The sequence below is a fragment of the Carica papaya genome, chromosome 1 (genome assembly GCF_054855325.1).
Source record: "Carica papaya isolate Zhongbai chromosome 1, ASM5485532v1, whole genome shotgun sequence".
In the NCBI taxonomy this organism is placed as follows: Eukaryota; Viridiplantae; Streptophyta; class Magnoliopsida; order Brassicales; family Caricaceae; genus Carica; species Carica papaya.
Genome location: NC_142309.1, coordinates 7694535 through 7711658, shown reverse-complemented (window position 1 = coordinate 7711658; position 17124 = coordinate 7694535). Strand labels below are relative to the sequence as shown.

Genomic DNA, 17124 nt, shown 5'->3' with positions numbered 1-17124 from the left:
TTCAAAAATACTCATAGAATCCTAATTTTCACCTTTTTTTCCCAAAATCAATTTCAATTAAATCCAAATAATATTTTTACCCAATTTTACAATTATTGTTATTTTTATTTTTATTAACTTAAATTAAAATAAACTAAATAAATAAAATAAATAAAAAATAAAATTAATAATAATAATAATAAAATTCTAAAATTATTGGGCGTTACATGCTAGGCAATGGGGCAGGGGAAGAAGAAAATAAGGGAAGAAAGCAAGGACGAGGAGAAGAGGAGCAATTTCATTTTTTCAGAAGTTTAAATTCAGTTTAATAGTTCACAAAAATTATGTATCTCTTAAAAAGTTAATACGACAAGTGACAAAAATATAACTATTAAAAATAAATTAGTTATTAATAACGTGAAAGTTACTTGTCACCTAATTAGTAGTATGAATTGTGAATCTACCGATATTTTGTTTATTCGTTTCAGTTAATTTATATATTAATTTTGACTCTCAATGTTTTTGTTAATAAAATCCAATCGATAGGATGAACTGATACATTTTTAAAAATTTTATGTAAAACTTTTCATGTTATAATTCTTATTTTACTTCTATAAATATAAAATAGTGAGAACATTTGTTTGAATGTGATAAAAGGTTGAGATTATAATAGATTAGAATATGAAAAAAAACAAAAGGATTTTTGTAGAAAAAGAATGAAGGGTAGAATGAAAAGGGAAAGAGGAACCGGTTTGAAAAAAAATGGAGAGGAGAAGGAGGTTCTTGCAAAAGAGAGACCAAAAGAGATACATATGGAAGGCTTAGTCCAAAGTCAGGACTTTTTAGCCATTTGCATAAATATATCCAAATAATATATAGCTTACTTTGCCTTTTCCTTCCACTGTTGAATGCTGTTTGGGAAAATTATGTATTTTTTCGCAAGTAAAAGTTTACTTTGAGTTATTTGTCTTACAAATAAACTGTTATTTTATTTGAATTATTCTTCATAAATAACATATTGAAATAATTAAAAGAAATTAAAGAAAAGTAATTATAAAACTTTCATTGATTAAATTAAAATGAAAAATATTTTTAAAAATGAATTGTAATTTTATTTCAATTTAATGGAAAAATGAGTAATTTGTTCATAAATTTATACCTAAGTTCATTTGTTGTCACAGGTTTAATCTACACATTTTGTATTCTATAGTTACAAAATTAGAATATTTTGAACATTGTTTGGTAGATAGCATAAGTTGTGTTGTACATTAGGGTGTGCAATTATCAGTTAAACTAAATATATAGATTCTTCATTATAAAGGAGAGCGAAGTTAACCAATAACTTAAAACTTTTGGTTCCATCTGTTTTAATTCTTAATTCAATCTTTTAGATTTTCTAAAATTTTATTTAAAAAAAAAAAAAAGGAAAATGATTTGTTGCACATTCCTGTCACAGCAGTCGAAAAGAGAATATATACATACATATATATATATATATACATACATATACTTAAAAAGAGAAATATGCTTTACCTGCATTTGAAAAAATGACATTTGGTAAGTTACTCTTTTTCAAGCTTTTATTAAATTACGTATGTTTTCTAAATTTTAGGTTAATAAAAGTAATTTATATATCAAACATGAAAACCCAAATTCTAAATTGTACTCAGAGAGGTAGTTTATTAAATATATATATTTTTTTATTTGAGATGGGAAGTCAAATTAATTATGCAACAAATATCTTATTTTAGCTATGTACTTCTAATACAATGTATTTAACAATTGGGTGCAATTATTTTTTTTTTGGAAGAAAAATAAATGCAGTGAATTAAAAATTTCCATGTGCAAAATTCATATTTATGTGAACTAAACTAATTTGTTTCTAGCCCCCTAAAACAATTAAAATGTATGTTTTTTTTTTGAAATTAAATATATCACCTTTAATTCATTGCCTTAAATTTCACAATTCATTAAATTTAACAAAACCCAAATGAAATGAGAGAAACCCAGTTCAAATCATGTGTTTATTTTCATATTCAATGTAATTGGAGTTTGAAACCTCCCATGCTCATGCTCATGCTCATGTTCATGTTCATGGTAGTTTCTTAGAAGCTCAACCATTGGCTACTGGTCTTTAGTCAACGCGACGGTCTTTGACCATCGCAACTCGCAACCGCGTTTTATTATATTGTTGTTAATTAATTTAATATTTTTTAATTATTTATTATTATTATACCAAGACGTGTTAAACACTTTTGTTTCCTGTTTATTCATCATTATTCATATGTATATATATATATACAGATACATGTCTCCATATGTATATTGTTGACTAGAAGGTCCGTCTCTTCTGCCCTTAAAACAAGAGTACATCTATATCTCCATTGTTGTTTTCAGAAAACACCGTTCAAAAATCGACACCAACCCAGAATGATTTTGATTATGCGGCGGATTGTTCAGACAATCTTGTTGGTTTCTCTTCTTGTTTTTCCAGTTGCAGGAATCAGATCAATTCACATCAATGAAGACGACGGGTATTTGAAGTTCAGTGAAGCACCGGCGTATCAGAACGAAGCTCAATGTCCGATTTCGGGTTCGGATATGGCGTGTGACCCGACCCATGTTCACATAGCGATGACACTTGATTCGCAGTATTTGAGAGGGACAATAGCAGCAGTACACTCCGTTCTGAAACACTCATCGTGTCCGGAAAACATCTTCTTCCATTTCATTGCTTCTACTTCGAGATCAGTTCATCCGATTCAACTGACCAAGATCATGAGATCTACATTCCCTTCGTTGAGGTTCAAGGTCTATGAATTTGAAGAACACGGTGTTACGAATCTAATCTCGTCTTCAATAAGACAAGCTCTGGACAACCCGCTTAACTACGCAAGAATTTATTTGGCTGACATACTGGATCCTTGTATAAAGCGCGTGATTTATTTAGATTCAGATGTGCTGGCAGTGGATGAGATTCAGAAGCTATGGAGGATTCCTTTAACCGGGTCAAGAGTAATTGGAGCTCCACAGTATTGTCATGTAGATTTGAGCAAGTATTTCACCGAAGAATTCTGGTTAGACCCAGAACTATCTTCAGTTTTTGGAGGGAAAAGTCCATGTTATTTCAATACAGGAGTGATGGTGATAGATTTGATGAAATGGAGAGAGGGTGATTATACTAAAAGGGTTGAGAATTGGATGAGAATTCAGAAGGAAAAGAGGATTTACCAGTTGGGTTCATTGCCTCCATTTTTGTTGGTATTTGGTGGGGAGATTGAAGGGATTGATAAGAGATGGAATCAGCACGGACTTGGCGGGGATAATTTGGTGAGGAGTTGCAGGAAATTGCATCCGGGACCTGTGAGTTTGCTTCATTGGAGTGGGAAAGGGAAGCCATGGGACAGGCTTGATGCTCATCAGCCTTGCCCTGTTGATTATCTTTGGGCGCCTTATGATCTTCATAGACCAAAGTAGAATTTCTTCCGGTAGATAAAAATTCAATTTTTTAATTCTTTTCTTCTTTAATTCGTTACAGTTTCACAACTATATATTTATATATATATATATATATGTTGTGCATGTATAGACAGTGATGAAACAGAGATGTCTTGTATAAGTTGCTTTTCCCTTGTTCAAAGGGAGAAACATTGGCATCCGGAAAAAGTATAATACCAGCATTGATGATAACCTGAGTTGTTGCTAGATTTACTTTTATTATTATTATTATTATTATTTTTTAACCTTTTGTCCTATGTCAGTATAGGCTTTGTTTTTTGTTTGTTTTTTTTAATTTTTTCAAGTGCCACCAAACCGAATGCAGAATGAATTTATAAATGAATCTTTGTCTTTGAATGAATAAGATAATTATACAATTTAATTATCTTGTAATTATTTTTTGGTTACTTTCTACATTTTTTTTTTTATTTACATGAATATATTTGTTCATAGGTCACATTTATAAAAGTTGATAAATAAATTAGAATTACAAAAATCTAAAACGCTTGAGAAAATAACCTTTAAAAATTAATATTTTCATATAAAATTACCAACAAAAAAATAAACCTGAAAATGAAAAGAATCAAAATCATAGGAATTTCAAAATTCACGGTTTGTCTTCTGGAACTTCCACCAATTCATAATTAAATTTCAAGGAGTCGTCTACTGTGATTTTAAGTTAAATCTTGAAACCTTTATAGTTAATTTAAAAGCCATTCAGAATTCAAACTGCTGAACTTGAAACATCATAAATTAACTAATTTTGTAATTATGTTAGTGAAAAACTGAATTTAAATTACAGATGAAGAAAGAAAAATTATAAGGATCGTGAGGGGAAAGAAGAGTAGGGGGGGGGAGGAAAGAATTTACATGCCTCCCAAAATTTACTTCACAACAACCCCACTACACAGCTCAGATGCAATCTGTTCTCTAATCCTCTTAAATGATGACCCAATAACATGCACCTGCCACCACAAAAGAGACCCCTTAGTGTACAATTCAAGCTAGAACAACAAACCAAAAAAAAAAAAAAAAAGAAATGTTGAAAGGAAAAATAGTGACTCCATATCTTATTTAACAAGAATGGAAAATAATCATACTTTTTTTTAGTTCTTATTGTGGATTTGTGTTGTTTACATGTGCATCTGTTGCTGCACGCATGTGATCATGCAGTGTAATTTGACTTGCAAATTCAGGAACATGCAAAGATCCCTTTGTGTGTGTGTGTGTGTGTGTGTGGGGAAGACTATTCTTAAATTATATAAAAAAGCATGTATACTGAAACTTAAACTTTTCTTTTTTTTTTTTTTGAGATAACTACTGAAATTTAACATTGAAGTGAAACTTTTACCAGAAAAGCAACTTAGCAAGGTAGTCTCTGGAAGTGCCAACAGTTCGACTTTCGTCACCAGCATCATGATCAGTCCTCGTACTCCTTATTGCAGATCCTCCCATGAAATTGGAAGTAGCCTCGTCTTTAAAGAATCTCTGTAACAAACCATGAACAAGTTGGTGGATAATTTCCTCCACCTCTGATGATGATGGTTGGGATAATTCGGACACCTGTCGACCAATTAAGAGTGCAAAGATATTTTGGGAGATATGGCTATCTAAAAATGCGGACAATATTTCTTTACACAGGAAAAAAAGATTTACCAACTCAGGATCCAGGGACCGTAGATACTCCAATAAATCATTCCTACTACTCTTCTCATTCTCCATTCGTCTCTTCTCCTGCTTTTGTGCATTTAGTTCCTGAAACCACATATAGTGATATTCTAAGAGGAGGAACATCGCCAACCATACAATCAAATACACATCATAGTCCTATGGCATGCCAAAATCGTCCATGATTACAAATTGATTCATGCAAATAACCTCCAAACCAGTGAATGCATATATTAATAACATAAAATTTCACATTAAATTACTGAAGTTAAACTCTGTTCCCTAGTTCCCCAAACAGACAGTCCAAAATAATCAGGCCACAATGCTGATAAGCTATGAGCTGTACCATTAAAATATTCAACATCACCATATACTCAGAGGCCTTGTCTAACAGATTGGACCACAGATCTTCTTAAGTGCTCTGTAAGGATTATGTAAAAGGAAAAGAAAAAAAAGAAATGACCAAGCTTTTCTTTTAAATTGAATGTGCTAACAAAAAGAACTTAATACATCAGGTTCTAAAGATGCAATAAGAACTTTCCGGCAGAGTAAGGACAAGCCCAAGTTCAATTGAAGTGGCAATGGTGTAACTCAGTGGGGACTAACTACAAACTGGGAGTAAATAGGCACAACAAAGTTCGAAGAATGGAAAAATAATTTATATTAATCAACAGAAAATCTGCCTGCTAAAGTTTAAATCACTATGCTCAGATATAAACAAGTTAAGAATTACATATACTTTGAGCAAAAATGATAGTGGATGGATCAACTTCTGAGAGCCATCAAGAAATGGCTAATAAGAAACCAAAATTTGCAAGCTTCTTTAAAGTCAAGAAACGTTAATTCCTAACAGACAAATGGAAATATAAGCTTTCCGGTCACACTTTCGGCTTAGTGGCACCAGAAATTAGATGAAAACAAAACTGCATAATCTGGAAAGCAGGATTCCTATCAAGAAATTAAAGAATCTCCTCCATTTCTCAACATTCCCTACCATCCATTCCAGTTCAAGCCAGTAAAAGGGGAAAAATAACTGGGAATAAACATAGGAAAAAGCATTGAAGTTGCTTACCTCCTTGACACAAGATAACTCCGACTGCAACCGTTGGATAGAATTCAGAGCCTCAGGTGACAAATCCCCGAATACTTGCGGCCTTATCGTCTCCAGTTCTTCAATACCACTCTCTCTCTCAGTCTGTCGGTCCTTCAAATCGAAACTTTCTCTCTGCGTCCTTTTGTCTCCACGCTGCACGGGTATATCCAAATTCCTGATCAACGAAACCCTGTACTCCGCATTCCACAGCGTATACCTATCCCGGAACACATACACACAATAAAAGATAAATAAAGCAAAAATTGAATTTGATAAATCGAGTCTTTTCTTCAATTATCAACTCTGTGAGTATTATTGAATTCTATTTTTTACCCAGTGATGATAGATGAGATAAGAAGGCGATGAAGGGGCTGCTCAGAGACGGTAACGGAGACGGAAAATTGGTCAGAAGGAAGGAGGCCGAGCATGGAGGAGATGGTCTGCTTCATGGAGTCCTTGGCCGAATCCGAGACTCCCTTGGAGATTATTGAAGTATCCAAGGGCTCGATCCGCCGCAGCATGTTGGCAATCACCGCAAACCCCCTATCTAATCCGATCTTTCGGGTGGACACGAAATAGTCATCGGAAACCCCACCGCTGCTCAGGCAACTCGTGACGGTCGCCACGTTAACGCCCGTACGCCGTCTGCACAATCGGTGAGGCAAAGCCGGCGGAGGATGGGGAGGGTGGAGGAGCTTCTTGGATGGTACGTCAGTGAAGCGAGACAGAACGAAAGCTCTACTAGTGGCCGCCATGGAAGAGCTCAAACAACTCTCTCCTTTCTCTCTCTTTCTCTTGTGGCTGTCTGCGCTTCGAAATAAAAAAATCTTTCTTACAAAAAAAAAAAAAAAACGGTGGAAGTCTAAGCTCTCTTGTTTTTAGCCCGTCGAATAAAAATTGGGTTAATTGCGCAATTAATAGTTTTTTTTCTTTTTTTAAAAAAATTTATAATAGATATAAATTTAACTAAAAATTATATTTTAAATTCAGTAAATTATAAGTTTAATTTAAACTCAGTTATTTATGTTTTTCATTTATAATAAATAAAACTACAAATTCATGATTGTGGAATTGATAATATAAACAACGTTAATTCAATTATGTATAAAATGTGTAAATTATAATCAATTTCTACGTATATAATATTTGAGATATAAAAATTATAATTAACTTTAATTTTTTACTAAAAATTATCATACTATATAAATTAATAAAATTGTAAAGGGTATTAATTTATTCAATATAATAAAACATATGATAAGATTATTATAATCATATGGTTATTTAATGTTCAAATAATAAAATTGAGCTTTGATTTAGACAAAAAGGTCCAAAAAAAGTGATGCTCAAGGCATTATAGCTCGAGCGAATTCCCTCTTATTTTTAATTTTTATTTATTACCATATTCTCGTTATATTCAAACATTTTTTTAATCTTTTTTCTTTTGAAATAACTTTTTGCTAATTTTTTCTTTTGAAATACATTAAAAAAATTAAAAATTATATTCAAATATTTGTTGTTGTAGAGAAATTGTAATATTTTTTAAAATTTAAAAAAAAAATTGTAAGTATTGTAGAGTAAGTATAAAATAAACTAGTATGTCACCCTTTCAGGTATATCTATCAAGTATATCTATGATAAAATTAAAATTAATAAGTTCACTAAGAAATTAAAATTGATCATCTTTTACTAGTTTTATAATTTTTTGAGTTCGATAATATGTATAAACAGAGTTACATAAACACGTAACTCAAGTACTTTTTTTTTTGGAATAAAATCTACCACTACGTTACATAAACACGTAACTCAAGTACTTTTTTTTTTTGGAATAAAATCTACCACTACATAATGTACACGAATTAACTTCTAATGCCTTTATTCGAAACGAGCACACTGACTTTGATATTATTTATAAAGTTTAAAATAAAATAACTGTACTTATAAAAACTTCAAGAAACCTTTATTATGACTTTAATTAACATTGCTGAGATGTTAGTATCAATATTTAAATTAAAAATAACACACTTAAAGGTAGTCAATATATTACCGTAGAAAGTGATGCACAAACTCTATTTAAATCCATTTGCGCTCAACCTCCTCATATGAGTACACTTGTAGAAGATGTCTTTATCACTTTTAAAAATTTCTAGAAAATATAATAAGATACTCATATTTTAACTCAAAAAGTATTTCGTTTATCTAAATAATTACATAAAAATCACCCATGTGATTAGTTTCATTTCTTAAGCACAAGGATTGTTATTTTAGTTGATTAAGTTACTTATCAATTTTTTTTCTAAAGAATGATGAAAATAATATTAAATAATTAAATACAATTAAATAATAGTTAGGATTTTTTTATAACATAATATATAAATTTGAGTCATCACTCTTTTATAAGAATTAAGTTACTTACTTTTCACATAATTAAATATTAATGAGTAAAAAGGCTTGAATTAGGATTATGAAGTTTTTTGAAATTCAATGATTTTTTTTATCAGTAGTGCTAATTTTTTTTTAAAAAAAATAAAGTACCTAGTACTATATTCTTTTATTTAATAGATAAGGTGGTTGATATAAGTTATACAAACTTTTATATTTATGTTATATGTTTAAGATTTTAGTAATTTTTTACTACATTTTAAAATTTTAAGTTTGTGCTTCAGTATTTTATATTATAACTTTTTTGTTTTTATTATATTTAAATTTAATTTTTAATTAAACAACTAACTTCCTTTTTTCCACGTGTATGGCTAAAAAATCATAACATCACTTTTTACTTTTACCATTCGCAAAGTTAACGAGTTTGATTAACATCGGAAATATAAGATAATAAATTATTAAAAAGAAAAAAAAAGTTAAAATATCTTAATCTAAAAAAAAAGCTTAAACCACAAGACGTGAAATTAAATTTGCCTTTTTTATTTACTTAGGAGAGTATTGTTGTATAAATTTAAAATTGCAAGTTATATTTTGTTCGCTGAAATTTGTTTTATGCAAGATTAAAAACCATAATTTTTTTTTAAAAAATGATCTTATTCTGTAAATTATCATACAATTTATCTCCTATCACATTTTACATTAAAAAAAAACACAAAAATTTGTTTAAAAAGTAAAATTTTTCATAATTAATAATATAAAATTTGAAATAAAAATGTTTTGTTCGTTTTTGTTCATAATGAATTATTATTATTATTTTTTGGATACTTTAAGTGATTGATGAATATATTTTAATAGTAATAATATTATTATAAAGTTAGTAAAAAAAAATAAGCATATATAGTGGTAGAAATAGAACGCGAACAAAGTATATAATAATTACAAAAAATATAACATCTTTTGCTGTCCGTAAAAAGTGAATTGATTTCTATATAAATAGAAACAACAGCAAATATGAGAAAATAAAATGAAAAGGTGTAATTTTGTTTGTTTGGAAATACACGGGATGGAAGATTTATATCATATCATAATTCTAAGATTAAGTTATATTTAAACATAATTCTAAGATTAAGTTATGATTAATGGGCCAACCCAAGTCAGCCTTCAATAATCTCTAACAGAGAAGAGAGAAAAATAGAGGTTAATTGAAAGAGAATTAAAAGGATTTTCTTTAGAAAAATTCTAAAGGAATAAGAGATCTAAAAATCTTTCTACTAATTTTCACATTTAGTATATATATATATATATTAGTTTTTCTATTTAATTGACTAAGAAAAATTATTAAAGATTCTAAAATCTTATGTGAAAATTTCAGATTTTTTGCTGTTTTGAGTTGGTTCTGTAATTATATCTTTTAAAAAATAATATTCTATTTATATTTAAGATAAATTTGCTAATTTAATATGTTTAGATTTTCAAATATTATTATATATTAAAATTAGGAGTCAAATATTAATTATTTGATAGAATGCCCATAAAATTGAAGTAGTTGCATATGATAGAACCACATAATGTTTTCAATTAATTGACACCCTAAAATTCTAATGTTTATTATTATTAATTTAATATTTATTATTTTATTAAAACAAGATAAAAGTAAAATTAATTAATGGATACGAATTACTTTTCTTTAAAAAGAAAAAATTGAATAATAATGAAGATGAATTGAATAGCAAATGAACATAGCCGTACAAATGAAAAAAGAAAAAGTAAATATCTTTACCAATGAAAAAGATAATTTGATAATTGTTCTTGTAAAAAAGAGAAATTCAAATTTCAAAAAGGTTGTAATTCTTACTCATGTTTAGGTGGTTGAAAATCACTGTTACAATTTTGCTACTAATATAATTTTCTAAACTCAACTATTATATTAATTTTAAGTTATTTATATATAATATATAGTGACATCAATAACTATTTGCTAAATGAAAACTCGTGGAAAATAAACAAAAAAAGAACTAAACATACTCTTTTAATGAAGACAATACTCATTATACATATTGATATAGAGAACTTACATAAAATTCAAACCCTCTTTCTCTATCTATATATATAGATATCTATCTTTTCAGCTATATACTAATAAGTAAGGATCTTATTGATTGATGTTTCTCTATCTAAACTGAAAAGTAAATGTAAATTAAGAAGTTTTGGTGATACTCATTTTGTTGGAGAAATATTAGAAAATACTTACCCAACAAAAATTTTCTACCCTCATCTGATCTAAAAGATAAATAAAAATTATGATCTAAGAAAAAGTTGAGAGAAATAATGTTGTTGAACATGTTTTCTTGGTCAGCCTGAGTAAATTATGAGAGAAGAGAAGCGAGCATCATTGTGAATCTTCATTAGATCTGTCATTTCTTTGTTAATTCTTCATACCATGCATTCCATGCCACCATATAATAAGTATGGAGCTCCCTGAGAGCTGCCAAATCATTCATGTCATATTTGATATCATGAATAGTATATATGGATCTATAAAATAACATGTAAAACGAATATATATATATATATAAAACTAAAAACCAATCTTTTTTACTGTTCTTATAGATTAATTCTTATGATGGAAATAGATTTCTGTGCTTTTCTGTTTTTGATTTTTCCTCATCTTTTTGGTTTGTACCTGTAAGACATGCATAGGTGTGCTTAATGAAATATCAATTCATATCAATAGCTTATCTTACTTTGCAAGATACCAAAATGTTCTTGTGATCAAAATTGCTTACATGTACAAACACTAGTTTCAGTAAGGTAAAAGCTAGAATATTGCTTGGTTCACACATACACATACATATATACCAACAAGAATATTTCTTTAAAAAGTTCAAAGTGAGTTAAAGCAAAAAAGTGTGTTATTAAAATGGAAAGAGGGTAAATCTATGATATTAAATAATAACTATAGATCGTAACTAATATTTAATAATTAATAATTAATAAATAAAAATATTAATCAATCACATAAATGCATTAATGATAGTGAAAGGAGAATCTACTGCCTTACTTGATCTAATATCATACAAGTAAATATGACAGATGTTTAGGTTTTGGAGACCTTCATATATTTATATTTAACTTTACTAGTTAATCAGTTGGTATGGTTAATACATGACTTTGATTCTCTATTTTTTAAATACTGAATACAAAATATGTGAAGTAGAGATTTTGGATCAACTTAATTGGGAAATAAGTCAAGCTATTCCTAGAAAAGCATTCTAGCAAAATTTGTCTCAAATCAGCTCTTTGTTGAAGATTTAGAGATGGATAAAGAGTACTTCTATTTTGTCTCAAGTCAGCTCTTTGTTGGAGATTTAGAGATGGATAAAGAGTACTTCTCATTGGATTCACTCAATAATTATTCCTTTATCCAAAGTAATTAATTGCGAATTGCCAAGGCATTAACTCTACATCATGCTCTTGTTTTATATTTGCTTTTTCCTAATCAATCACATACTTAGAATACTACATTAATTCATAACTGCACATTCCTTTTGAAGTTTTATTGATAGTTTTTCTCAAACTAGAAGACTCCTATTAGAGTAGTCTTTTTGGACAAATTTTCGTTATAGAGAATGTACGGTTAAATCTAGCTATCATGTGGCTTAATGAGAGTAGGGTATCAACTGTTTCATCATCATGGAATCTCATTGATGATTTTAAAGAAATTTTAGTTAGACATATACCTATTTAACCAAAGGCAAACTATTTCATTTGATAACTATATAAGGATATTTCATCGTTAAAGTGCAAGTTGATCTAATTTATCATGGATGTAGCAAGCATAAAGATTACTCCTAGATACCCTAATTTAGTTATGTACCGATCCTAATAAGGTATGGAAGATTGATTCTCTTTCGATTTCGGTTTAGAATTATTATTTTTTTTTCATAAATAGTTAGTATTGATTCTTCGTATACTTACAACATTCATGTTTGTCCTGCAATGAGTAAACATATAAGGCGGTGATGTATGGAGGAGGTTTTTATCGCCAGTATATGCATTATGAACATAGAAATATTTAATTGCTTGCAATAATCTTTCATGGCCGGTAGGTGCCTTGAGTCATGATTTTCCATTTAAGGTTATTCTAATTTGTGCATACCTTTATGGAGGATTTTGGTGACTTGATAGAGTTGATGATTAATTTTTAAATATTTTTGTAATACCCAAATTATTTAGTAGTGCAGTAACAATATAGATTAGATGAAATGAAAGAATTAAATAATTCTCATATTTCAGACCCACAAATGAAGAATCAAATGGCAAACTATTTCCTCTCTACTTTGGTTGTGGCTCTAATGGAAATATATAGTTAAATATTGATGCTTCAAACGGAGGATGTGCAGAGAAAAATTTTAGTGAAAATGTGCTTTTTGGAAGAATGTCAATGCTATTAACCATGGAGATAGCTAAGGTTATAACCTTCATATATGGTTTGAAACTGGAAAGGTCTATGGAAAACATTATTCATATTATCGTGGAAAGCAATTATCAGGTTGTTTTGGAGTTTAACTTTTGTTCTATCTAAAATTTTTCAGAGTTTAGTTTGTTATCAGGAGATATTCTGTATCTAATAAAGATGGTTAGTATACATGATGTATGCATTTATTTGGAGATGGTACTTTTAAAAGAATGTATTTTTATTATCTAATTTATGAAATGATTTTTCTTTAACAGAAAAAAAAAAAAAACCATTGTGCATTAATGTATATAGGTTTTAATACAATATGCCTCCATGAAACCATGCTGCATTACTGCATGATGATTGCATAATATACTTGAAGCAAAATAACTATTTTTAAAATGTTATTTATATATATATTAAAATTAAATGTCATATAAAATATAACTAAATGATTATAATATATTTTATGTTATAGATATATCATAAAACTAATATTATTTGTTAAAAATAATTTATGTATATAATAAATGAATTTTAAATTTATTTATTCTGAAAAATATCATTATTTATTAAAAACTAAAAAATCTATTTATCATATCGATATTATCAAAGTTTTAAGGAATAAACACATTTTATATGAGTATTGTCCTATTTTAATATATTAATATATATATAAGAAAATAAATAGCTGCATGCGGGTGCAGCAGCTACATGCTGACTACATTGAGCCCTCAAATTTAACCAGAAAGCTCACAGTGGATCAACCAAACAAAACATTCCCAGAAGTTCAGAACATGCATGCATGAAATAATTAGATTAAAATTTGATGAGCGGGTAACCAAACAAAAAATCATCTAAAATTAACATGAATGTATAGGACATACAATATTGTTTCTTTCTTAAAAAAAAATTATCTTCTTGGAAAAACAAAAAGTCAGTCTATATTTCCTATAGAGTTCACTTGCATGATCTTAACTTCATTTATTTTCTGACAAAATATTTCAATGATATATAATTTTATTCTTAGTCCTATATAATTTTTTATTTATTCGAGTTAAACTCCTATCCAAATTATGTTTAATTAGAAAATATGTACCTTCATTGTAATACTGACGTTGGGTATTGGTAGAAGAGAGCTGATGGTTGTTATCTCCAGAATCCTGTACTTGTCTGGGAGCCATACTAGTGGAGGGGGCAAAGGGACCAAAAACAATCTTGCCTTTGGTTCTCTGGTCTGAGTTTTGCTTCTCCATTTCCTTCAGAATATTATCTCTGTAATATTCAATCAGTGAAGGTTCCTTCTCCTCTGACTTTGAGTTCGGCTTCACTTCAGCTTTCTTTTTCTTTGAGTTCATGTTTGTAACCTCAGTCCCAAACTTTCTTTTGTTTGGCATATCATTCACATACAAAGCAATACCAGATGAATTAAAAGCTTTTCCTCTCCATCCCACCCACCTAAATGCCGCTTTGTTGCTTTTAGGGTGACTAGCCTGTTCCATGAGTATTTACTTAATTAAACAAACATCCTACTCTATGTATATATCTCTTGTATACATAAACAAGGATGTGCATCAATTTACCTTCTGAATCAAATTTAAACAGGATAAAATATTGGCAATATCATACAATCGTCTAACTTTAGCTGCAAAACAAATCATTTTGAGAGAAAGGGTCAGTCATACATAGCTTCACTATTGTTTCTCTTTCTAATTTATGATCAATGATATTATATATATATTTGGTTACTTTTGATAGGTGTTAGACGGTCGGGTTCATCAAACACTTGAGCTGCAGCATCCTCAAGTGTGATTATATCGATCTAAATGAGAAAAGAAGGGGATTAATCAGGCCTGTTAGTGATGGGGAAAAAGAAAAATAGTAGGTCATTACAAAAACACCATAAACCTTTACTTACATCACAACAAAGGTAAAGCTTCAAAAAGTTCTGCGTGAGAAAGCAAAGAGACCTCCCTTTTTTGTTGCGTAGGTTGAAAAGATCAACATCCATGTCTCCAATTTTTTAAGTTGGATTCAAATAGTCCCATACCCAAATAAAGCATATATATGAATAAAATTTGGAAAGTCAGTAAAAAGATCATGAATTAATGGTTTAAGAATCCAATAGGTTTAGTTTATTGTGAGATGGGAAAAATAGTTACTTCCCAATTTAAATAATGTAATTAAGAAACACAATAACGAGATTACCAGTTATCCATGAGAGTGAAGAATTTTCCTCCCCATCAATTTTTTCATTCACAGAATCTCCATTGTCATCATCATCACAAGAAACCTGATTAAACAAAAACAAAATTATCTGCACTTGTAAACTTCTACTGGTTTTCTTTTTTACTAACTGGGCATTTTGAGGAGCCTGTAATTTATGTTGTTTGTTTTAAAAATATTGTTCAAATATCTGTTACTAAAAAATGTAAAATTGTTGTTCATTAGAAATGTCTTTAGCTAAAAATTATGTAGTGTATGGTAAAAATAATTGTAAAATATGATATCATTTAAAAAAAAACATAATTTATATTTGATGAATATGATTTTTGAGGTTTTAAATGTAAATTTTTATAAAATTATTTTTTAAAAATTATAAATCGTAGTTTTTGTGTTTAAACCTATTAAAAGTTAAGTTTGGGTTTTACCTTTTGCCAAAATTACTCTTCATTTTGATTCCATTTGGTTATAAAAATATTTTCGAAATATAAGAATCAAAACCAGAAACTGTGTCAAACAAGGTCTCAGCATTTTCTTTTGGAGCATCACAGGGAATATAAGATTGAACCTGGACTGAGTTTCTGGAATCTGAAAGGCTGATAGTCTTCCTTACGCTTTCTTCCTGCATAACATGAAAGCTGTTAGAAATTCCTTAATGTAAATATCCAAAGATAAAGAAATTAACAAACAGTATACCTTAAGTTCCTTTAAAACCCGAGGAATTGCTTCATAACCTTTCCACAAGTATTGATTCCTTCCACTTTTTATCACAATCTGCAGAATTTTAAAAAATTTAACCTAATTTAATCAAATCAGTCAATTTAATTCAATTAGAAATCTAAATCTATGCGTTGTTTTCTTACTCCAACACTCTCCAGTATATTCACCACGTCATATAAGCGACGTCGTCCAGCTCCTGAGAATTCAAAGTATGAGCTTTAGTTGGCTCAGTCTTATTGCGGCTGCTAAGAATTCGAACAGCAGAAAAATATAAAACAAATTTAAGGGGAAAAAAAACTCAGGCTTCCGTCTTTCTCTTGGGAACATTTAAATTATTTCAGGCTTGTTTAAACCGAGGAGAAATTATTAATTACGCAGTAACCAGTGAAACTCAAAATGAATATCGGCCGATAAGCTATCAAAACGAAGAAGAAGTAATAAAAAAAAAAAAAGAGATCTGGACCTAATTCTGAAGCCGCTTCATCCAGTACGATCAGGCAAGTCTCGTCTCTATCGTACAACTTGAGGAAACTGATACGCCATCAGAAATAAAAATAAAATAAGAAAATCGAAGCTTGAAGAAGATGTAATCGAAGTGGAAGAAGGAGAGACTACTTGGCGCAAAGAACTTTTAGGGATCTCTTTTTGCGATCGTAAGGTTCGCGATCGCTGAACACGGTTTCTCCTTCTCCAGTATTATCAACAAGCTGCTGCGACATTTTCTCGAAACAAACAAGGTCGAGAAACGAAAAGGAAAAACTTCAATCTGATTCTTGATTCTCCAGAGACTCCCGATTAATAGAATTTGATCGGTGAACATGAAAATTCAAGAGAGAAATTGAGGTTTAGAAGAGGATCTTAGCTCTGAAAGGGCTTTGGAGTCTGGAGAGGGTGAAGATGCACTCCGAAGTTTACGTGGTTTGGTCGTCTCGCGCGTTTTAAATTACGAAGCGCGGCTGACTTGAAATTACCATTATGCCCTCGCTAGGCTAATTATTACTTTCATTTTTGGTAATAACGCATATATATATATATATCTATGTTTTAATTATTACTGTCCGTAAAGATAATGTATTCTAGGATGTAATTAACGTTAATTATC

General features: G+C 29.5%; 3 protein-coding genes across 4 annotated transcripts; 1 reads left to right on the top strand and 2 right to left on the bottom strand.

The window, feature by feature from the left end:
• The first annotated feature begins 2288 nt into the window (after positions 1–2288).
• GATL10 (galacturonosyltransferase-like 10) lies at positions 2289–3669 on the top strand. The gene has a single exon (XM_022049480.2). The coding sequence runs from the start codon at positions 2410–2412 to the stop codon at positions 3454–3456; it is 1047 nt and encodes a 348-aa protein (XP_021905172.1). The 5' UTR covers positions 2289–2409; the 3' UTR covers positions 3457–3669.
• A 541-nt stretch (positions 3670–4210) lies between these two features.
• LOC110820304 (seed maturation-like protein) lies at positions 4211–7084 on the bottom strand. 2 transcript variants are annotated; one of them, XM_022049756.2, is made up of 5 exons: positions 6572–7084; positions 6218–6455; positions 5134–5232; positions 4829–4965; positions 4211–4442 (listed from the first exon to the last, which is right to left on the bottom strand). In XM_022049756.2, the coding sequence occupies exons 1-5, from the start codon at positions 6991–6993 to the stop codon at positions 4367–4369; spliced, it is 972 nt and encodes a 323-aa protein (XP_021905448.1). In that variant the 5' UTR covers positions 6994–7084; the 3' UTR covers positions 4211–4366. The 2 variants fall into 2 exon arrangements, with proteins under 2 accessions (XP_021905448.1, XP_021905447.1); XM_022049755.2 differs by having other exon boundaries at positions 4829–5040; positions 6572–7082.
• A 3542-nt stretch (positions 7085–10626) lies between these two features.
• DEL3 (DP-E2F-like protein 3) lies at positions 10627–16920 on the bottom strand. Its single transcript, XM_088217613.1, has 11 exons — positions 16638–16920; positions 16486–16553; positions 16166–16218; positions 15999–16076; positions 15871–15924; positions 15288–15372; positions 14998–15092; positions 14829–14901; positions 14663–14724; positions 14179–14572; positions 10627–11105 (listed from the first exon to the last, which is right to left on the bottom strand). Exons 1-11 carry the CDS (start codon positions 16739–16741, stop codon positions 11035–11037), a joined length of 1137 nt encoding a protein of 378 aa, XP_088073739.1. The 5' UTR covers positions 16742–16920; the 3' UTR covers positions 10627–11034.
• Positions 16921–17124: the final 204 nt, after the last annotated feature.